Below are 24,211 nucleotides of genomic sequence, written 5' to 3'. Positions count from 1 at the left end.
ATGTCTTGGATGTCTCTTGGAGATACCCTTTATAATCAATAATTGTCTGGGGTATTTTGTAAATAATTATGCATTTCCTAATGATATTTTAATATATATGACATAACTTTTATCTTCAGTACACATGAAACTTATTAAGAATACGTTATTTCCAACTAAAGTGATTAAGTTGATAATTGCCGACTTCATTTGCATTCTTACACCCAAAAACAATAGGTCTGGATCCCGCGTACCAAAAACAGTTGATTAATAGCAAGCTGAAAATTTTTTAATAGCTTAACTGTGTCTAATAGTCGGACAAACTTTGATGTATGGGAACACTGGAACAGGTGAAGCTTTAATTGTGGGACGTGATTTTAATTGTGAAACGTGTCATCCTGACAAGTTTATGATTGTGAAAACTAGCAGGTTGTTTTTAAGTTTATTCAATAGCAAACAAAAAAATATAATATATGAAAATATGTTTGTAGGACAAACAAGGTTGGGAGTTTTAATAAGTTCGATACGTAGAATATGTCAAATGACAGGAATTATGTTGGTGGTAAATAGCAGTCTGATTTTTGCATGAGAGTTTAATGAAAGGGTAACAAATCAATTGAAAGTTCTGTCCGACAAAATACGTGGGACGTTTTCTTAGTATGACGTTCCAAATTTTTAACCTGTTCCACAATTAAAACTTCCCCTGTTCCAGTATTACCATACATCAAAGTTTGTCCGACTAGACAACTAGACACCGTTAAGCTATTAACAAATTTTCAGCCTGCTATTAATCAACTTTTTTTGATGCGCGCGATCCAGGCCTATTATCAAAAATTATAGTCTAAATTTTAATTTAGTATCAATTTTTGTATAAACTTCAGTTTGGTGCAGACAGCCTAGGTGACACCATGAATCTATTATTGAGAACATTTGTACTTGTGCAAAGTGTATTTGTGTTAACGGAAAGTTACAAAATTTTAGGTGTGTGTCCTATGCCAGCACATAGTCATTTTACTTTGGAGTTTAGGCTATTAAAGGCACTGGCCGATCGCGGACATGAAGTGGTTAGTATTAATAGTCATCCACAGAAAGAGAAAATTAAAAATTTTCGGGATGTGTCCGTTGAAGAAATTGAAAAACCTCTAAGGGGTAAGTAAGATTTTAATTACATTTTTTCACTCCTATGGCGCTACAGCCCAAGTCAAGCGCTGGTCTCCGCCAGCATTGACCTCCAAGTATCTCGGTCTCCGGCTGCTCTTCTCCAGTTGTCCAATATCTCTTAAGCATCGTCTATCCACCTATTCCTTGGTCTTCCTACTGGCCTACGTCCCACCATAGCCCGCTAAGCGATCTAATAATGTCATTATCCATTCGTTTCTTCCCCGCATCGTAATCTTTATATTTTTCCACTAGAAAAAAATTTCCTGTAGCTGGCTGTATAGATACCATTAATTACAAGTAAAATTTAATAAAACATTTTACTTTATATTTTTGTTACATAATTTGCTATAAGGTTTTCTGTAATATTGGTATAACTCGTGGTTGAACCTTATTCTCCATAATATACCATTGTCGCAAATGGGTCCAGTATAATCCTTAATGTCTTTCCTTCAAAAGTATTAATAAGGTTTATTGTCCTTTCAGTCATGATCCATGTTTTTATACCAGATGTTGCTGTTTGCCGTATGGTCGTTTTATATATTTTAAACTTTACCTCCCTATGGATGTCTTTTGATCCAAAAGCCTGCGACAGAGAGAAGTATGCTTTGTTAGTAAGCATTATCTCTTTCCGTATTTCTTCCTCCTCGCTGCCATTCTCAGTAATCTGTACACCCAGGTATGTTAGCTGTTCTACTACTTCTATATAAGCGTCGCCTATTGTTAAATTCTGCAAGTTTCGCTTGTTCCTTGCTTGTATTAGGACTTTAGTTTTATCTGCGTTGACGGCCAGCCCTATTTCTTTTGCATTTTCTTCAAGCTCCACATATAGTTCTATGAAGTCTCTTGCGGTTCTTCCCATCAAGTTTACATTTTCTGCGTATATTGCAATCTGCTTAGACTTATTAAATAGTAAATTTTTTGGATTGATGGACATTTTTCTTATGACATATTCCATACATATTTAAACAGAGTCGGTGCCAGCTTACCCCCCTGTTTTAGCCCTTTAGATCTGGAAGGAATCTCTCAATTCATTTTAAAACGTTTTTATATACTTGGCTTGGTTGGTGTCACGGACTCCGCAAATTTTGTAATCCATTTTAAAAATAGTTCTAGGCTACCTAGACACCTGAAATTTTCAAGATAGTTTAGAACTAGCTAACAATGCAATATTTAACAGCTATTATACAGGGTGATTGATTAGTGGGTTAAAGCTCCGTATATCCGTTATAGTAATGGATAGCGATAAAAGTTATTAAAAAAATTGTAGCCAACTTTGAGCTTCACATTACAAAATTAGTTATAATGTTACAGGGTGTTCGAAAACATAGCGACAGATCAAAGTTATGTTTTTTTAAATGGAACACCCTGTATTTTATTTTATATTCGAAATCTTCGTAACTTTTCCATTACAAAAATATAAAGGTTTGGTATATTATACAGGGTATTTACAAAGTTATAACCAATTTTATATGAAAATCGTTTAAAGTTTAACTCCCTGTATAAATAAAGATAAGCACAACGGCAAATGCTTATTGATGCCATATTTTTTATTTATTGTCAAAATTTTCATAAATGATCGATATTGCTAATTTTCCTTATATGGAATACAGGGTGAGTCAAAACGCAAGTACATTATTTTCTCAGTAATTTTAAGTGAAACACCCTGTATTTTATATCACTATCGAAAAGTACCATTACCGTACTTTAATTTTTATATAACATGCCCTATGTCTAAATTTATTAGTTTTCGAGATATTTTCATTTTTCAGAGCAAATTATTAATTACGGGTCTACATTTTTCCAAATTTTAGGCAAGCCATGACTGAATTGTCTAAAACTGACAATTTACGATTATTGATTATGAATCTGTAATCAAAGTTGGCTACAATTTTTATTATTAACTTTTATTGCTATTTATTACTATAACGGATCTACGAAGCTTTACCCCACTAATCAATCACCCTGTGTCCTGTATGGATAAATCTTTTTTTTATTTCAAACTATTTTAAAAATGTGTCTAATGCAATGATATTTTAAAATACGTTAATAAATCGATATCTACAAATTGATGGTGGGTCAGTGGCATTAGACTGCAGATCGAAAGTTCCCTAGTTCGAACACGGCTGTTTCATATCTTTTTTAAATTTTTTTAATAAATAATTAAAAGTTGATATATTTAATATTCATATTTTATAAGTTAATTATTCTATATAAATATTATATATACCATTTTAAACAACCGTGGTATTATCAAAAGTACTTTTTTATGATAGTGTAATTTTTGGAATGTTAAACATTTTATAACGTCAAATTATTTTATATTCTCTCCTATATGAAAACGTTTTATTATAAAAAATTTCTTTTTTATAAATGTGTAATTATTTAACTCGTACTTGCGCTTCTGTGTGAGTCATGGTGGCTTGAATTAACTTTACCAATTTCCTTGGTATACCAAATTCTTGCATAATTACATTTATACATATTTTATCTCTATATATGCTATCATAGGCTTTTTGAAAATCTACAAAGATTTGGTAGATATCTATGTCGTGCTCCCAGGCTTTAGCTAATATTTGTTTTTCGTTGAATTTTTTGACTTTTACATTTTGTTACAGGTGTTTTTATATTTGTTACTGGAAAAAAATTAATGCTTTACATCTAAATCATTATTATGCAATTATCCTGGTCAAATGTTTGGAATCAGAACTGTACGAAACAGTTTATGAAGGAGAAAACAACGATCTTTCTCTATGCTCATTTAAAAAAATGTAAAGAAACATATCTGTGTGAGCACTTGTTAAAGATAAACCTAGTGACTCTATAAAAAAGATAGCAGCAATCTACATCGTAAGACAGCATGCTCTAAACTAGTCTAAACCATAAAAAATTAACTTTGAATGAAGAAGATTACTTGAAAAAAGTTGAAAGACTGATAAATTTGTACACACTTTAATGAATGAAGTGAAAAAATAGTATATTAAAGTGTGTAAATAATTTATTTCTTTAGCTAAGCGCTTTCGACATAAACGTCATCATCCGAGCTAATGCTATAATAAAAGAAGGAATCTTATAAGAAAAATAAGTACAAAACTCTTTTTTTTTACTTATTTATTTTGAATCACTCTATCCCGCAGGTAATATCAAGAAAATACAATTAAATAGTATCTTCTATGGTCATGTGAAACGGATGCCGCAAAATAGACTAGAAAGAAAAAAATAAGTCAATGTCTTAAGAGAAAAGGAAAAAGAGCCCACACAAATTGGATGAATAGGAAATATGGATAGAACATACAGGCTAGCGAGAAAGTATGGAAACACGGTAATTTCTCGGAAACCGCTAGAACGATTTTTATAGATTTTGGTGGATAAGAGTCTTCTAATGCGACCGATATTATAGTGGTAATTACAATTACATTGTTGTCAAATCTTCCGTTTTTCTGGAAATCTAATGAACTTTCTTATTGTAAATAGAAAACTCTGTATATTTTTTATGTTTTGAAGTCCTTAAGAAATACTGATTATTTTTCATGTTATATTCCCTATACCTAAATGCCGTAATTTCGGAGATAGTGTTACATTTATTAAAAAAAATTTTTAAACAAATTATAAAAATTAATTTTTTCGGCCCGGGTAGACATTATTTTAGGTTCTTTGGCTCATTGGGAATAAAAAAGGTCTTTTGTAATTTTCTTGTAAAATTGTTTCCGAGTTATAAACAATTTAGAATTGAAAAAAATTGAAAAATGACGATTTTCAAGGTTCAAAAACATAAGAAAGAATATAATTTTTAATATTACGAAGTACTTAAATTCAAGTTCAAACTTCTATCAGCTCCCTATAAGAATTTATGGCACGTTTGATTCTAAAATATTGTTTTTTTTTTAATTGTTAATGAAGCGCATATGAGTGTACGGGCGATCGGGCTGCATTAACAACTAAAAAACAATGTTTTAAAATGAAATAAGACCAAATCACTTATCGGTATCTAATAGAATAAGGTTTGTACTTGTATTTAGGCACTTCCTAGTTTCAACAATAATATTTTTACTTGTGTTTTTGAACCTAGAAAATCGTCATTTTCGATTTTTTTCAGTTTTAACTTGTTTATAACTCGGAAACGATTAACTTTACAAGACTATTACGAAAGACCTTTTTTGTTCCCAATGATCCAAAGAACCTGAAATAATATCTACTCGGACCTAAAAAATTAACTTTTTATAATTTTTTTTAAATAAATGTAGCAACTCCGAAACTACGGCAATTAGGTATAGGGAATATAACATGAAAAATAATCAGTATTTCTTAAGTACTTCAGAAATTAAAAAATACACAGGGTGTTCTATTTAACTAAGAAAGTTCATTAGATTTCCAGAAAAACAGAAGATTTGACAACAATATAATTACCACTATAATATCGGCCGCATTAAAAGACCCCCACCTACCAAAATCTATAAAAATCGTTCTAGCGGTCTCCGAGAAATTATCGTGTTTCCATACTTTCTCGCTACCCTGTAGAATGCATATTTCACAACTTGTTAAATTTTCATATAAAAACTTTAACATTTTTAATTTTGTTTTAGAGTTCATTGCCGAAATATTTGATTTCCCCAAAATGCCGTATATCTCTCAGCTCTTGCGAATGGTGGACTTCCGTAGAGTAGTGACGACACATACATTTAAAAACAAAAACGTCCAAGATCTGATGAAGTCAAACGAAACATTTGATTTGGTGATAATGTCACATTTCGTCAATGATGCCATGGTTATTTTCGCACACAGATTTAAATGTCCCCTGATAATTTTAGCTCCTGGACCGGTTACTCCTTTTAACAATTTTATGTTCGTCAATCCAACGCCATCATCATATGTGGCAAATGTGTTGACATCTTACGGCTCAGACATGAATTTCTGGGAAAGATTGGATAACACTTTCAAAAATTTGCTTGCCGAAATGGTCGTTCATTACAGGTGAGGTGTTTCTTTTTAATAGTAGCTTAGTATTTGGACAGTTGGATATTGTTATTTTTTCTTAGTTTGATATTTCGGATATATAAAATATTCCATAAAGTACATGGGAAATATCAGAAAAAAACCATGCAAGAAAAATTATGGAGTGGAGATCAGTGCTGAGAAGAAGAGAACGCCCGAGAAACACATGGCATACTAACGTACAATAAGAGCAAATATTTTTTGTGACAAACATTTCGTGACGAAAGTTTTTAATTATTTAATTTAAGGCATAGACAACGATATTCACTGAGCCCATTAATATTTAATCTGATAATCGATGAAATCATATAGAAAGCTAAAAAGAAGAGGATATAAAATGGAAGAAAAGAAAATAAAGATAATATCCTACTCCGACGACGTCATAGCTGAAAATAAATATGACCTACGAAAATTAATTAAAAAATTCGAAGACACGGCGCTCATTTACAACATGGTGATCTCAACAGAGAAAACTAAATCGATAGTGATATCAGCGGAACCAGGACGATGTAAACTGGTCGTAAATAACAAAATAATAATACAAGTGATGGAAACAGAATACTTAAGGAAAAAACTGTCAAACTACGGAAAAGTGGAAGAAGAAGCACAAAACAAGTGAACATGGCGAACAGAGCAGCAGGATGTCTCAACAACACAATCTGGAGAAACAAATACCTCACAACGGAAACGAAAACCAGGATATATAAATAATCAACAATAAGACCAATAATGACGTAGGTACACAGCGGAAATATGAGCAGATACGGCGAAGACACAAAGACTGCTGAACACAGTAGAAATGAAAGTATCGAAAAATAACAAACCACTCTAAAAGTCTAAAACTCTAAAAGACACAGTACGAATCAACACATAGAAAGAATGGCAGAAAATAAAATAGTACGAATAGCAAGAGACAAATCGCCAAAAGGAAGAAGATCATTTTGACGACAGAGGAAAAGATGGTCAGCAGACAACGTCAATTGAGGCTAAAAACCGAAGTAAAACAGGCAGGACCCTATTTATAAAGTAGGAAGAAGAAGAAGAATCTAAGACAGATTTTTAACTAAAGACAAGATATTGATACTGATTCTAATATATTTCTTTCATTTTAGATACCTTCCGTCGCAGGATGCCATTTTAAAAGATGCCTTTCCCGATTCCCCACCTTTATCGTCTATAATTTACAATGCCAGCTTAATGCTTATTGTAACAAACCCTAGTTTAGACGACCCAGTTCCTCTACAACCGAACATTAAGGCAATCGGAGGTTATCATGTGCTACCCCCGAAACCACTACCCAAAGACATTCAAGAGTTTATGGACAATTCAACAGAAGGCGTAGTATTTTTTTCAATGGGATCTAATATTAAAAGTTCTAACTTTACTTTGAAAGCCCGTAACGCAGTTTTGAATGCATTTTCAAAAATTCCACAAAAGGTTTTATGGAAATATGAAGAAGATTTGACAGAGAAACCTGCAAATGTAAAAATTATTAGCTGGCTACCTCAGAGTGACATATTAGGTTAGCATACACTTTTTTATATCATTATAATTGAGGGGGTCAGACATAAAAGGGTTTAAGTGCAGTTTTTATAGTTCTGAGATGATTAGCTTCAAAGTTATTTGAGATTTATAAATTCTAGGAGTCATTAAACTAAAATATGTCTAGTGCAGAATATTCGATAAACTGATAAAAATATAGGGGTATATTATTACTACTCTTACTATATCCTTTTTAACTTTGTAGTGTATTATTTGCCCAAAAATTATTGGAGAATCTAAATATTGTGCTAAAATAACAATTCTGCCAGTTGCATAAAATTTGGGAAGGGTAAACCATTCACTGTCCCAAGTCGTACGCGTCTAGTAGTAGCCCAAAACCTTTGTTTATCGTAATTTAGTATGGTGTACGGTAACTACACTTTCTGCAAAGTATGACAATGATATGTCAAATATTTTTGTATTTGGATTGTAGTATTGGACATTCTTAATGAATCACCCTGTATATTTTTTTAGCACACAACAATACGCAGGTGTTTATATCGCATGGTGGATTACTTGGGACACTAGAAGCTATTCATTATGGTGTACCTATACTGGGCGTTCCAGTTTTCTGGGATCAGGAAAGAAACATAAATTCCGTCGTCAAAAAAGGGTTTGGCTTAAAATTAATGTATAAGGATCTCGAAGAAAAAGCATTTGAGAAATCTCTGAAAGAAATACTAAATAATCCTAAGTAAGTAGCATAGTACTACAAACAAGTAATTGGACTTCGTAAGTCCTAGGTTTTTACTTAAAGTGATCGAATGTAGAACCGGAAGTCGATATTTGAACTCTTCGGGTAAATTTGCGTCGATTGATATATGATTTTATTAATTTTAAGTCATTTTTACTAAACTTTCTAGGTTTTCATTTTTACCGGGACTAAAGTTACGCTCGACTTTTTAATACTCTTCTATTGATATGTCACATGTACTTAACTAGTTTTGATGGGAAATAAGCCACAATTTTACTAAAACAATTATTTTATTAACGTTTCGACGTCCAAATCGGATGCCGTTGTCAAAATGCAAAAAATATTAATGAATTAAGTAAACAAAAATGTTTTTGTTTAATTCATTAATATTTTTTGTATTTTGACAACGGCATCCGATTTGGACGTCGAAACGTTAATAAAATAATTGTTTTAGTAAAATTGTGGCTTATTTCCTATCAAAACTAGTTAATTATATAAATGCCACAAGAAAATAGCTTCAGAGTCACATGTACTATTTCTGAGACTATAATATGGCACTTCCGGTTAGAAATTTTTAGGCAGAAATTATATAAAAACCAAAAGTACACCTTTGTTCTTATCTTGCTGAGGCACGTCGAATAATATATCGCTCATACTATTTCGGTGACTTTAAAACAGTACTTCCGGTTGCAACTAAAACCGGAAGTTCGATGTCAAATTTCTCATCTTTAATACCATCCTTGGGTTATAAGCTTTCATTCGACACCTCATTTGTCATTTTATGTGTATTAATAACGGAGGAGTTATATTCGCGGACAATCGCGGACGGCCGGTTAGACGGACAGGTACTAATGAAACCGGAAGTATATTTGTTCTCGTCTTGCTAAGGCACGTCTTGCATCACTTTTACTATTCCCGTTACTTTAAAATAGTACTGCTGGTCACATTTCTAAAACCAGAAGTCCTAAGTCAAATTTCTCACCTTTAGTACCATCCTTGGATTATCAGCTTTCATTCGACACCTCATTTGTCATTCTACGGAGGAGTTGAGTTTACGAATAGACAGACAGACGGACAGACAGACGGGCGTGGATAATTCAACGGTTTCTCATTTTTTCAAAATAGGGTGAAAATAAAATAATAAACAAAATCTTCGGTTTTGTTGCTTTATTCTTGCTGTCGCAAACGTGGTATATTTTATAATCTTCTTTTTGACTCTACTTGGTTCGAAACTTCAGTATATTTTGATCAGTGTGACGGGAATTAAAAGATAAATCAAAATGAACTTACCTGGGCTGGATGGTAGAAGCATTGGGGTGTCGGGCTAACTCTGAAAAACACTCGAAACTCCAGAAGATGACGTGCCCTAGCAGTGACACTGGACACCAGGTGCTCCAAGGGTTGTTTTTGATGGCACATTCGTGTTCAGCGCCTCAAAACTCTTCCAAGTAATCTGTTTGCATCAATTTAGTGACGAAATCCCTAAAAACTCCAGAAAATAACGAGACCGTAGACACCAGGTGCTCCGGGTGTCGATTATGATGGCGTATTCGTTTTTAGCAACCCCAAAAGTGGCATTCGTTTTCATCAATTTATGCCGATAATCCCTCTTACCTCCAGATGACGTGCCTTAGCAGTGATCCTGGGCATCAAGTGCTCCGGTGGTCGGTTCTGATGACGTAGTGGTGTTTAGCGACTCCAAAAATCCACGAGTAACAAAATATGGCCCTTAATATGTTTATTTTGACATGTTTATGAAATTTTGGATGCATTTTTGCACTTTATAACGAAATTATGCATTTCCACCCATTTTTCTATAGCACCTATATTTTTTCCTGATATCATTCTGAACACAATGCAAAAAGTTGTAAGTCTAGGTGATGTATTTTAGAAATCTATTTATTCCGTTGTTTTTAGTGCTAAATGACCTGGTCTCTGAATAAAATTCAAGTTATTTACAAGCTTCTTGTCTAATAATTAACACGGGTATTAAAAAAAATCTGTTTGTGGACAAAAAATCCACAGCATACTAGCTGGTAATTACCTTCATTATATTTTTTTTATATAACATTATTATATATTTCTGCATTATTCGTATTTTTAGATATATGGAAAATGCCAATAAACGATCAAAAATATTTCACGATCAACCAATGAAACCAATGGATGAAGCGATTTTCTGGTGCGAATATGTGATACGGCATCAAGGAGCTCCACATCTACGGTCAGAGGCTTTAAATCTCTACTGGTATCAGCTCTATTCCATGGATATTGTCGCATTTGTACTTGCATGTCTTTTCGCTATTTATGTTGTGTTAATGTTGTTCATCAAACTTACTATAAAAAGTAACAGATATGATGATAAAAAGAAAAATAAATGAAAGAATGTAAACACATGAAAGCACTGCTTCTTTTGTATCGGTTATGTACTTTGTATAAATCCCTCGATTTGAGTGTCCAGCCCTCTACGCCATATAGCAGCACCGACCATACGTAGCACTTAGTAAGCCTTAGTCTCAGTTGAAGATCGAACTCTGAACAGGTCAGTACCTTCCTGAATTTTATGAAAGCTTGTCGAGCTTGCTCAATGCGACATTTTACTTCCCTGTCTAATGCCGAGTCTTCAAAAAGCCACGTTTCCAGGTATGTATTTAAATTTGCTCACTCTTTCAATGGACTTGGTATTCAGTGTTATGGTGGAGTTTGCAAGTGCCTCCAAGTTTCTGGAAATGATCATGAATTTGGTCTTTTTGGTATTAATCTCTAATCCCATTATCTTACAGTATTCTCCGATTATAGTGACAAGTTGTTGAAAATCGACTATGTTGTCACAAAATAAGACACCATCATCAGCATGTCATATGTTGTTGATCAGTACTCCCTTCACTTTGATTCCCATCTCTGCATCTTCCAAAGACTCTTGAAATATGGCTTCCGAATAAATCGAGGGTAAGCACACATTCCTGTCGAACACCTTTTCTTATATGTATGGGTTTGGATATATAATTATCCATTTTTAATTGTGCCGTTTGATACCAGTAAAAGTTTTGATTGCATCTTATGTCTTTTTGGTTTATATCAAGTTTCTTGAGGAACACTTGTGGTGTTGGATACGATCAAACGCTTTCTCGTAATCTAAAAAGCATAGAAACACGTCGTTCCTCTGATCGTAACAATTTTGGACCAGCATCAGTGTTGCTACTAGGTATTGCTTCTCTTGTTCCTAAACCATGCCTAAAACCGAACTGAGAATCACTGATGTCCCGTTCACATTTTTTTTGTGCAATCTTTGATGTAGTATTTTTAAGAATATCTGTAAAGTGTGACTCATCGGGCTAATGAGTCTGTGATCCTCACATCTTTTTGCATTGGTTTTCTTGGGTAAGGGAATAAATGTAGAGCGTATAACCACTGTTGAGGATAGCAACCAGTTTCATAAATAAAATTAAATATTTTATGTAGTGCTGAAATTCCCCTTTCATCCAATAGTTTGAGTATTCCTGAAGGGATTTCATCTGGTCCAGGTGTCTTATTGTTTTTTGAATGTAATATTGCCTTTTCTATCTCCTCTTTAGTAATTGAATGGCCAGTCAGCTGGGCGTCTGTATAAACTTCACTCATGGGTCTTCCGTCATGGAAGAGCTCCTGAATATAGTTTTCCCATATATCATTTTTCTCCTTTTCACCCAGCGCTATCTGGTTATCCTGATTAACTATAATAGTTGGTCTTCGATTTCTGTATATTCCAGCAGTTTCTTTAAGCTTTTTATGTAAATTACGGTCGTTGTAAATGTTCTAGATCGATACAATAGGTTTGTTCTAGCATCAGTTTCAAACGGTTTGAAACCATCAGCGAATAGTGGACCAGCGCGAGTAGAGGGGATAGCACTGGTGACTGTATTATGTTCTCTCACTGACCAACTGTTTGCTGACGGTTTCTGACTAGTTTGACTGTTTGCTAGAACAAACCTATTATTGCTTAAGCCATTCATTTTTTGCTATTCTTATCTTTGTTATTCAATTCTACTCTAATCATCAACTATTTTTAATGGGAAATAAGCCACAATTTTACCAAAAAAATGATTTTAGTAACGTTTCGAAGCCCAAATCGGGTTTCGTTGTCAAAATACAAAATACTACTAAAATAAACAAAAAATTTGTTGCTAAGTAAAAAAATTCTTCTAATAATTTATTTAATCTGACTCATTTATATTGGCAATTCAGACGTATATTATACATTTTAAAGTAGAAGCCTTTAAAATGATATCGCCAATATTGGCGATATCATTTTAATATACTTAGAATACACTTTAAAATGTATGATATATATCTGAATTGCCAATATAAATGAGTCAGATTAAATAAATTATTAGAAGAATTCTTTTATTTAGCAACAACATTTTTGTTTATTTTAGTAGTATTTTGTATTTTGACAACGAAACCCGATTTGGGCTTCGAAACGTTACTAAAATCATTTTTTTGGTAAAATTGTGGCTTATTTCCCATTAAAAATAGTTGATTATAAAAATGCCACAAGGAAATAGCTTCAGAAATTCTATTCTTATTCGATTCTCACGTAGAGATAAAGGTAAAGGGAATAATTGATAATAAACGTGTTTTGAAATCTTTATTTTTAGTACAATTATGATGATACAAAATATGTACCAAATTGTACTTTAATGATTCATTTTTGGTCGAAAATTTTACATACAAATTTTTCTTATTAAATATTTTTCTTATTTTCCGAAGTTTGTTCCATTCAGTAGTTACTAATTAGGTTATTGAATATTTCAACAATATAAATTCTTTGTATAAATCACCACGAAAAGAGGATTAAAATTATCATAGAGCGGAAAGATAAAGGTAGATAAATCGAATAAATTATGCCATACAATAGAAAGAAAAGTCATCAACAATACGACACCACTACGGCCAACATACCAACACCAGGGGGAATCAGGCAGGGAAACAGCCTCAGCCCATTTCTATTCAATATTCTGATGAATGAAATAATAGAAGATGTGGAATCGCTACAACTAGGATACAGACTCGGTCACAGTAGAATCAGTATAGTGTGCTATACGGATGATGTGGCCCTGATTGCAGAGGATGAGGATGATGATGATCTACAAAGACAACTTTATCGATTCTACCAAGCATGTCGATGACTGAACATGAACATATCCATGCAGAAAACAAAATGCATTACCATTGCGAAAGATCCAATTAGATGCAAGCTTGTGGTAGAGGGGAAACCCATAGAACAGCTAAACCAGTTCAAATATCTAGGTGTAGATTTATCAAGTTATCATGACCCAGCCAGAGACCTAAGAGGACAAGTAAACAAGGACGCAGTCCGCAGTCATGTCCGAATGTTTGAGAGATGTGGTCTGGAATAACCCATATATGAGAATGGACAGCAAAGTTAGAATTTATAAAACTTACATCATACCTGTTATGACCTATGGTATTGAATCAAGCGAAGACACCAATATAACCAAAAACATGCTACAAATAGCCGAAATGAAGACACCAAGAGCAGTTGTAGGGAAGACAAGAAGAGATAGAGTACGAAACAACATCATCAGGGAACAATGTGGCGTGCAAGATATAGTAAGATGGGGTAGGCAAAGCCGTAGAGAATGGTTCAGTCATGTAAAAAAATGGAGGAGCACAAACTAGCAAGAATTACGCCAGAAGGAAAACCAGCTGGCAAGCAAGATGGAGAGATAGCTGGCAGTCTACCTCTCAAGAAATATTTCAACGTCGAAATTAACAGATCGGCATATCTACAAGTGCAAAAAGAAGAAGAAGGAAAGATAAGGGCAGATAAATCGAATAAATTGTTCCATACAATAGAAAGAAAAGTCATCAACAAAAGAAAAATAACGAAACAAACTAAAACTAAAAACTATTACGTATCGGTGTAATTCCTGAATACTAAGTACAACAAAGAGCAGCAGAGATGAGATATTTACGAAGAGTACAGGGTGTAACTGGAATAGATCGAGTAAGAAACAATTTTTTAATAGAGAAATTAAAAATAGAGTCGATGGCAGAGTATATTGAAAGAAGGCATTCAGTTGGTGTGGTCATCTGCAACGACTAAAAAATTAAATGCTGGTCAAAAATAAATGGAAAACAAAAGGACTGTGAAAAAGAAGTAAAGAATGCCTAGACTTGGAACGACATAATATCAAAACAACTTGACAAAAAAGGAGTTACATGGAGGAAAATTTTACAAGCAATAACATAAAATTATTAAATATATTTGTGAATATGATTTTTGTAAGAACTCAGATCTGCTTTTGTATAGAAAATGATATGACTTAAAATACGTGTTTTGATTTCTTTTTATTGTCATTTTAATATTACAGCTATTATTAGATATGTTCATATTTGTGTTATCTGACATTGGTATACGTTTTAAAATACATTAAAAGGTCTTGTAGAAAGTAAAAAGCCTTTGATGAGGCGAGAAGAAGTGGTAAAGTGGAACTGGCCAAGTTCTATTGTATGTATTTTGCAACAACAATCTCAACAGTATGAGTACTCACTAAGTAATTGAAAATGTAGACAATTTTAAATAAAAGTTGTCGTTTTCTTTACCAAATCTTTATGTGTGTTCAAACAATTTTGTAATTTGATCTTCTTCTTCTTCTTTTGTCCTTTAATTCGTCCAATTTTGAACATACGCTTCCCCTAGTTTCCTCCATTCTCTTGTGTTTTGTGCTTTCTGTTTCAGTGTGTTCCTCCTATATTTCTAATGTCATCTCCTCATCTCATCTGGAGTCGTCCTCTTGCTCTCTTTCCAGTCCATGGTCTCCATTGTTGTGTGTCACCTATTGTCCGTTTGTCTGAGGTTATGATCTGCGAAACTCTATTTTAATCTGGTTGTTGTCCTTATAATTAAAAATTGTAATTTTTAATTATGTTGTCCTGCGTCTTTGACTTTTGTTTTATTTATTATCCAGTTGTTTTGCTTTTTGTCTTTTAATTTTACTCCTAACATTGCTCTCTCCATGGCTCTTTGTGTCTTCATTATTTTATTCATGTTTGGTTTGGTCAAGCTTCATGTTTGGCATGCGTATGTGAGAATTGGGAGTGTGCGCTGGTCAAACACTCTTGTTGTTAAGTATTGTTTTACGTTTTTATTCTTTAAGACCCATTTTAATTTCCCAAATCCTGCCCAGGCTAATCTGACCCTTCTTTTTACCCCCGCTGTTTAGTTTTCCTTATTTATTTTTATTATCTATCCGATATATATTATTATATAATCGTTTCGTTTACTATTACGTTTCTATTATCTTGTGTGTTTGACATTGTTTTTGTTTTGGTAAAATTCATTTTTATACCTATTTGTTCGGAGTCCTTTGCTAGTTCGGTTAGCATGGTTTGTAGTTCTTCAAAACCTGATTCCATTACAACTACATGGTCTGCATATCTTTGATTTTTGATCTTAGCACTAATAATACAATTATGAGAAAGATATACAAAAGGCCTAAGTGGATGTTGGAAAAGGATAGAAGGGGTAAGATCAGGAACGACGACTAGGGAAAGAACCAGGGTGACTACACTCTCAAAAATGGGCCAACAACAAATAGGTACTGCAATAGTTTGGTCCCGTCATAAGTAGAAATAAGAACTATGTTCTGGTAGGAAGGATGAAGCTGTTAGGGATGTTGAGAAGATAGGTAGAGAAAAACCGAGAAGGATATGAAAGGACTGTGCGGCAGAGATCTTAAGGGGAAAGAAAGGTTTAAAGAAGACACGATAGACATAAATCAATGGCAAAAAGGAGTAAGGAACAACGACCTATGGAAAGGGAGAAGCTGAGGGAAAAGAAGAATAAAAAATAAAGAAGATTAGTAACTAAGAATTACTACAATGTTAGTTAAGTCTAGAAAATCTAGTAAATAACAAATGGAACTAAAATCAATTTACTTAAATTGATTTTAGTTTTCAGCTAACGATTTTTATCAAAAAACACACTTATATTTATTTTTAACATATTTTTAAAACAATCTAATTAAAATGCATTCCCTTATAAATTTTAAAGCCCTCCTCCAAATATACTTATCTTATAAACAAATTTAACTTGATAAAGAATATTGTCTGGTTTAGGTCTTCCCGTCTATCGTAACATATTTGTCATCATAAATATTTTTTCGTACTTCCGGGCCTAAAGTGACAACTTCACTCCCTTCCCAGATAGCACAAGTACGTTTTATGGACATCCAATGGACGTACATCTGTGTACATTGGAACGTCCAATGGACGTCCCGCTAAGGTACAATGGACATCCGATGGACGTCCAACGAATGTCCAGAGTTCACAAAATTGGACGTCCATAGAACGTCCGCTACAAACGTACATTGTACGTTGTATTGAAGCTTTCAGTGTACACCTTATGTACATTCAATGTACGTCTTATGGACATTTGTAGGGCACTTTTCAGAAAGAAATCTAGTATCTATAATTTTGTGAATACATAGCAAAAAGTCTTTATAGGAAATAGTTCCTTATAATACATAAACTTATACTTAAAAATATTACACAAAAGACCTTTTTATTTCTCTTTACTGTAACTTCATTATAATATATACTTTATTATAGGAACTAGGAACTTCATTAATGCACGACTGCACTTGCACGATAAACAGAAAACACAAATATATCACAGGATGTATTTTCATAAAAACGAGATTCAGATAATGACGCCCTAGGAAGCATGCACATTAAAAGAGGTTTAATCTCTGTTCTGTTTCTGTTCCAAACTATTTTTAGAGTCAGTACCGTTGTTGTATATTACAAGCGCGTTTGCCATTCTGTGAATTATCATAAATAAACCATCCTTCAGTATTCCACAACAATTAACAGCGATAATCCCCTAAAAGTACCTGTATAATACTACCTTTCACGACCGATAGCGCGAAGAGCGACAACGTTGTCAAGAAGATTCTCATTTAGTTTGTATTGGGACTTAATATAATAGTCGCGTTTTGTGTAAAATATCCATGGACCACAAATGGATGTCCAATGTACGTTGAAATCCAACGTCCAATGGACGTCCCGTAATGTACGTACATAGTACGTCCAGTTTTGGTCCATGGACGTTTGGACTTTAAATGTACGTTATATGGACGTACATCGGACGTTGTGTGCTATATGGGTTGTGACAGGTACTAAAGTGTCACATTTAATCCCTCCGGGATTAAATATTGACGAAACTCCCGGAACGATTAAATCACAAACAAACGAATTTAACCTGCTCAGACGTGAGAATTCTTGACTTCTTTGGCTTAAATCCCTCATTTCTTCTCTTCAAAAAAGCTAATAATTTTGGAAATTTACTTATATCAATATCTTCTCTAATGTTAATAACCGATTTCAGCATTGAGTAATTCAGAGAGTTGAGGCACAAACCGCTTTTGATTTATCATCGAAGTAGACTAACAGCGCATTTTCAGTAGGTTGTCTCACATTTTTTAAGCGGCACCACTTTTTAAAAGCATCGTACTGCTGCTCGTATAGTTTTCTAGATTTCGGTGGTAACAATTCTTCACCTACTTCGGCTGCTCTTTTATCAATATCAGATACACCTTCTTCACTCATGATACCAATAATTATCAATAACAATGTTTCTTTACAATGACACTAGTAATGACAATGTTTCTAAATTATAACTGTCACAACGCAATGTTACTATGGTAACTTATTTTAAAGACAGTTTATTAAATGAGTTGAAGAGAGAAAAAACTGATTGAAATTATTGAAATAATTAATAAAATCATACCGGAAGTACGAAAAGTATCGTATATACCTTGCGACTGAAGTACATTTAATCCTTCAGGTAAATTATGGCCCTCCCTGCGGTCGGGCCATAAACTTTACCTTCAGGATTAAATGTACTACTTCAGTCCCGCGGTATATAATGTACTATTATAGTAATATAATTTTGAGCTGGTCAGTCAGCAATCTTACAGTTTTAACCAAGAAACGTATAATATACTCCAGAAGGATGGACGAAACTAGAAAAAGAGAGTATTTAGTTATGTTATCACTAAAGTGATGTACTGGCTATAAATATAAGTGTAAATTTCCAACAATATTAATTATACATAAAACATTTACAACACGTTATGCGTTATTCAGCTCTCAGAAGTTTGAAACCTTTTATTGCCCATTTTATTTAATATTAATATATTATTAAATTCAACAAAATTTAGAACGCTTAATATGCAAAACCTTTACAGTACATAAAAATTTCTCCTGTATGATTGCAAGGAGATCTTAATGTTCTTTTTAAATATTTATTACATTTAAATTCTTTTATCTGAGTTGAAATTTTCTGCTTCTTTTGCTACTTTTGTATATGGTCCTCTTACTTTTTTTTCGTTTTTCATTGTGCGCTTTTCGGATATGTATAAGTAAATTATTTAAAAAAATGGAAAACAAAAGAAACAAAACCAGAAAACAGTTACGAAAAATGAAAATAAATGCAAGTTAATAAATCGAGTAGATAAAGAAAGCAAGAAGGGACTAAAACCGATAAAAGATGTAATAATAAGATACTCCTTAGACACACTAATATTAATAAAAATATATTAATAAAAAAATGTAGGATAATTTAAAATTGTGACAAACATTCTAATCCAATTTAAATAAGAAAAAACCTATTGGAAAAGGCAAAAGCAAAGTAAAAAAACCTAAAGCAAAAAAACAGCAATGCTTTCAGAAGATTTTAAACCGTCTACACATGCTCTGACAAAATCACCTGTCGGGGCTGACAAAGTTGGGTCTGACTGTTTAAGGCGTATGTATAATAGTATGCTTATAGGCTTGTCGCACGACAAAAATGAGTAATCCTGAGAGTCAGGCGCTGACCGATTTTGTTGGGTGATCGTGCTATTCCAACATTCTGACAAATTTAGTGTGTCAGGACGTGTGTAGCGTTGTTGGCCTGATTTCTGACTCTAACACGGATGAATAATTATTTCTTTTTTAAAGCGGTGTTGTTCTGAAGCTATTTCCTTGTGGCGTTTTTGTAATCAACTATTTTAAATGGGAAATAAGCCACAATTTTACTAAAATAGTTATTTATGAAACAGTTCGTGAAGTATGCTTTTTGCGAACGCACGCGATTTTTAGAGCACGAGCGACAACGGAGCGAGTGCTATACATCGCGTAAGTTCGCAAAAAGTACTTCACGCACAGTTTCATACAATATTTTATCTACTCTACGATAAACAAATAAAAAAACTGTAACTCTTAGTCACTGGAATTCATTTCTATTCTACAATTTTTAGAAATTTGACATTTAAAAATCCTAACTACTTTCAAACCACAAAACTGTCAAAAATTTTGTTGTAAGTCATTGCTCATATTGTCATCACCATGACAACGCGAAAGTTAAGGATATTTGATTATATGAATGTGTGCCAAAAAACCCATTGAAAGTGTGCGGAAAAGCAAATCCCATTTAATAGTTATTTATGATATAAGCATATATAAGTGTTAAAAGTACACGTTTGAGGCACGCATGTGAAAGTTTGCAGAATGAACGAAGCGAGTTCTGCAATTCACATGAGTGCCTTAAAAATGTACTTTTTAACACGCATATCATACAATATTTTTTCTACAAACGTAATTACAGGACAATATCTACAAAAAATTTTACTTGAACTTGACTGACATTCCATTTTTATATTTTTTTGACATTACATCAAAATTGCTTATACGGTCAATACGAACTGCAGTGCCTTAAAAATTTTAAAGCACTAGTGCCTTAAAGTAGCATTTTTAACGCTCGTATGAAGTGCTAAAAATTGCATTTTTAACATGGTTGCAGAAAAAATACATTGTTACTTCACGCACACTGTAAACCCTTCACGCACTGCTATCTATAACGACAGTTTTCACAAACTAAAAACTTAACATAATATGACATAGAGTAGATAAAAATGATTTTATTAACGTTTCGACGTCCAAATCGGACATTTTTGTTTGACAGCGGCATCCGATTCGGACGTCGAAACATTAATAAAATCATTATTTTAGTAAAATTGTGGCTTATTTCCCATTTAAAATAGTTGATTTAAAGCGGTGGTCACAAATTACGTGTTTACTATGTTACGGTCTATAATATATATAGAGTACATAATTGACTACTTGGTGCTGTATATTTTGACATGTTTGCATTTTTTTACTCCTATTATAACATTAGAAATCAAAAAACACGGCTTATTATACACATTAGGTTTAGAAAAAATTTAAGTAAAATGATAATTTTACAAAATATACCATTTTTAGCATAAATTCATAATACGTTGCTTATTTCGGTCTTTTTGTATTCGTTAATGATCCATTTATACACAAATGACGAATTACCTATGATAATTTACTACTTGGAGCTGTATATTTCAAAATGTTGCACTTTTTGTATTCGTAAACAATAATTTTACGTTTTGTCAGGACGTGTGTAGAGCCGACTCCGACAAAAATGGTCGGGGAATTTTGGCGTGTCAGGAGGTCAGGTTGTCAGGGCGTGTGTAGAGGGCTTTAATTCCAAACTTGGCCGAGTTCTGATAATATTTTTTGCTGATAACTTGGACAAATATAAAAAAATATACAGTGATTTTTAATTGATCTGACTAATGTACTGGCAGTGGCGTAACTAACGCCAATGCAACCAATGCGGCATAGGTGTAACCAGGGGGTGGTTTTGGGGGGTCATAACTCCCCCCTTTTGGATGTACTTTGAGCTCTAGACGCTTGACACCATTATTATTCCACACCCCCCAGAGACCTTCAAGTAAACGTAATCCCCCCTTAGGATCATCCTGGTTACACCTCTGCAATGCGGTGCATTGGGGCACAGGCCTAGGGGGCGCAAAAAACTGATATTCTGGAAAAATGAGTCTACGAATAGGAGCGCACGGTGAATACTTGCATTGGGGTGCAGTCAAACTAGTTACGCCACTGTGTACTGGATTTTAAAGATGTATTATTTACCGTCTACAAGAACTACTCTTGGTCCACTCAACATGATTTTTGATTTTAAATGGAGAAAAAGGTTATTAAAGAATTTCTTGAGAATTTTACCCGCACATAATTTGTATTTTCGGTGTTTAGTAATATTAAGATAAGAGCAACTTTTGAAACAGTTTCTTACATTTCTGAACAAAAAATTCGGACAAGTTTCTTGTGACTTGTTGCAATATTTACGTACACCTATGCATGTTTAAGGGTTAAATTTTTATAAAAAATATTTGAGAAAACATGTCAATACATTAATTAAGAAAAAATATAATTTATTTCGCTTATTTGGATTTCATCAGCAATATTCTTTATAATTTATTTCTTTTTTTATGGCCCTACAGGCCCATAAAACTATTTAGTCTCACTATGAAAATATGGGGGAGAATAATTAATAGATGGATACGTGCATAAACCGAAACATCCGAAAATCAGTTTGGCTTTATGCAAGGTAGATCAAGAACGGATGAAATGATTTTCATTATAAGTCATTTGATAGAAAAAAACAAGAATAAAGAAACAAAGGCTCATACGGTATTCATTTTATCTTGAAAAATCATATGATAGAGTTCCTTAAGAGATTATGTGAGGGGGGGACTCTATAAGAAAGAAGTCCCCGATGAATATGTAAAGATTGTGAGAAACATGTATGAGAGAGTAACAACAAGTGTTAAGACAGACTGGTAAATTTCATGTGAAAAGAGTTTCCATGGCTCGATGGTTAGTCCTTATTTATTCCTTATTTATTAATAAAGATTGTGAGAAACATGTATGAGAGAGTAACAACAAGTGTTAAGACAGACTGGTAAATTTCATGTGAAAAGAGTTTCCATGGCTCGATGGTTAGTCCTTATTTATTCTCTCATTGGTTTTGCAGCAGCAAGCTAACATCGACACTACTGGGTAATATACCCTGGTGACTAATGTGTGCTAATGTAATGTTAGTAGAAAATAATGATAGCGACTTTTTATTGAGGAAATAGGTTTAAACCTTAGTAAGATAAAAACAGAGTATTTGGAATATTCGTTTAGATAAATATGTATTTACTACAAATAAGATGATGTCTTTGGAAGGTGAAATAATAGTGGCAGATAGTGATAGATACTAGTTTTCAGTACCTAGGATACCGATCCTTACCTACTACCGATTAGTAATGGGACAATAGATAGATATGTATGCTGTAGAATTAGGGTTAGATGGATAAAGTGGAAGAAAGTAAGTGGTGTGTTGTGTGACAAAACAATTTCAGTGAACCTGAAGGTAAAATTCTATAAAACCTCCATAAGACCAGCTAAGATGTATGGCACTGAATGTTGGACAGTTGAAAAGAAGGAAAGACAACGAATGCGCATGTAGTAGAAATGAGAATGTTTACTTAGATGGATAAGTGGAATGACAAAAAAATGATAAAATTGGGAATGATTATATTAGAAACGGCACCAATTGATACCAAAATGAAAGAGCATGGGTTAAGATGGTTTAGTCATATTCAACATCGCGAATTAATCCACCAATACGAAGAAATACTGATCTGCGTGTTCATTGATCAAGTAGGAGAGGAAAACCTGATGGAGACGCTTAGACAGGAGATGTGGGTAAAGAAGAATGATATTGATATAACCAAGGATAAAGAGAATGCTTATTGTATGTCGTAATTCAAAAACATCGTAGACGTAAATTATAAGAATAACTATTTAGAATTCGAACGAAATCAACAATTAGAATGATTTTAGTAACTGATAATTTTATGTTTGGAGGAATATAAAATCGGGAATAGTGTAGTTATACACCAAATTTAAAACAAATGAATAACCATTCGTGAGATTTTAAATATAAACAAAAAGAGACAGAAAATACTTTTAATATATTTTACGGAAACAAATATCAGCGTTAAAGTTATAAATACTTGAAAAGAAATATCCTGATTTTTGTCCAGCAATGTATATCGATTTTGCTATAAGGTAGCATCATCTGTAACAACAATTATTTATAATCGTTAACAATAAGCTATATACAGGGAGCTAAATAACTTCCAATCCAAAGCAAACGATTTTACTGTAAATTACAGACGTCGCCACTTTTTTTCCACCATTTAGAATTATTATTAGAAGCTCCGGAGGTGTCTCCTCGCCTGGAAGTCTTGTTTCTCATGATCATAAGATCCGTTCTTATACTGGGTCTTCTAGCGTTTGGGGTGACTACCCCTAATGCATCGCTAAGTTTTCTTTTCACAGATAAATGATATTTTTTACTCTGATGAACTGGCGTAGGTGGCGGTAAGGGACTGGGCGATCCAAAGCTGGCGCTTACTCTTTTGTGGTGGTTGGGCGCCATCTCCAACGGTAAATGGGCTACTAAAAACAATTGATAAAACACTTCTTCCACTCTAAAGTTTTTCTTGGCCGATGTTTCTACGAATGTACACGAGGCATCTTGACTATCACAATATGCTTGAGCTTCTTCAACGGTTACAGTCCTAAAAAGTCAAAACACAATTAATTACTACATTAAAATATTGGTAAATGAATGTCTTTTTTGTGAAATACATATTACAAAGATTATTAAGCAGAGGAGCAAGCTTGCTTTAGAGCTGAACGGTCCACAGTAGACCACCTGTACTCTATTACCCAAGTTATTGAAAAAAAAACAGCCGTTAATAAAGAATTTCACCTGGCGTACGTAGACTTACAAAAAGCATATGACAGTGTGCCCCTCAGCAAACTATGATCAACCCTACAGCAAACCAACATTAAACATGGTCTTATCAAAGCAGTCCAAAGTCTGTATAATGGAACTACTGCAAAAAT

At 33.4% G+C, this 24,211-nt stretch overlaps 2 protein-coding genes across 4 annotated transcripts in view; one reads left to right on the top strand and one right to left on the bottom strand.

Moving 5' to 3' along the window:
• Positions 1 to 874: 874 nt before the first annotated feature.
• On the top strand, positions 875 to 10,761 carry LOC114338116 (UDP-glycosyltransferase UGT5-like). Its single transcript, XM_028288697.2, has 5 exons — positions 875 to 1,128; positions 5,721 to 6,108; positions 7,242 to 7,651; positions 8,146 to 8,365; positions 10,470 to 10,761. The coding sequence occupies exons 1-5, from the start codon at positions 888 to 890 to the stop codon at positions 10,744 to 10,746; spliced, it is 1,536 nt and encodes a 511-aa protein (XP_028144498.1). The 5' UTR covers positions 875 to 887; the 3' UTR covers positions 10,747 to 10,761.
• Positions 10,762 to 14,700: 3,939 nt separating this feature from the next.
• The window catches only part of LOC114338119 (GTP-binding protein Rhes), a 108,289-nt gene continuing 98,778 nt past the window's right edge, over positions 14,701 to 24,211 (bottom strand). For all 3 annotated transcript variants that reach the window (XM_050651275.1, XM_050651274.1, XM_050651273.1), the window contains one exon: positions 14,701 to 23,880. In XM_050651275.1, coding sequence (XP_050507232.1) covers positions 23,457 to 23,880 — 424 coding nt within the window. In that variant the 3' untranslated portion in view covers positions 14,701 to 23,456. The remainder of the gene's footprint in view (positions 23,881 to 24,211) is intronic.

This window comes from Diabrotica virgifera, chromosome 5 (assembly GCF_917563875.1).
Source record: "Diabrotica virgifera virgifera chromosome 5, PGI_DIABVI_V3a".
Lineage (NCBI taxonomy): Eukaryota > Metazoa > Arthropoda > Insecta > Coleoptera > Chrysomelidae > Diabrotica > Diabrotica virgifera.
The sequence above is the reverse complement of the archived record's forward strand: the minus strand, read 5'-3'. Positions and strand labels throughout refer to the sequence as shown.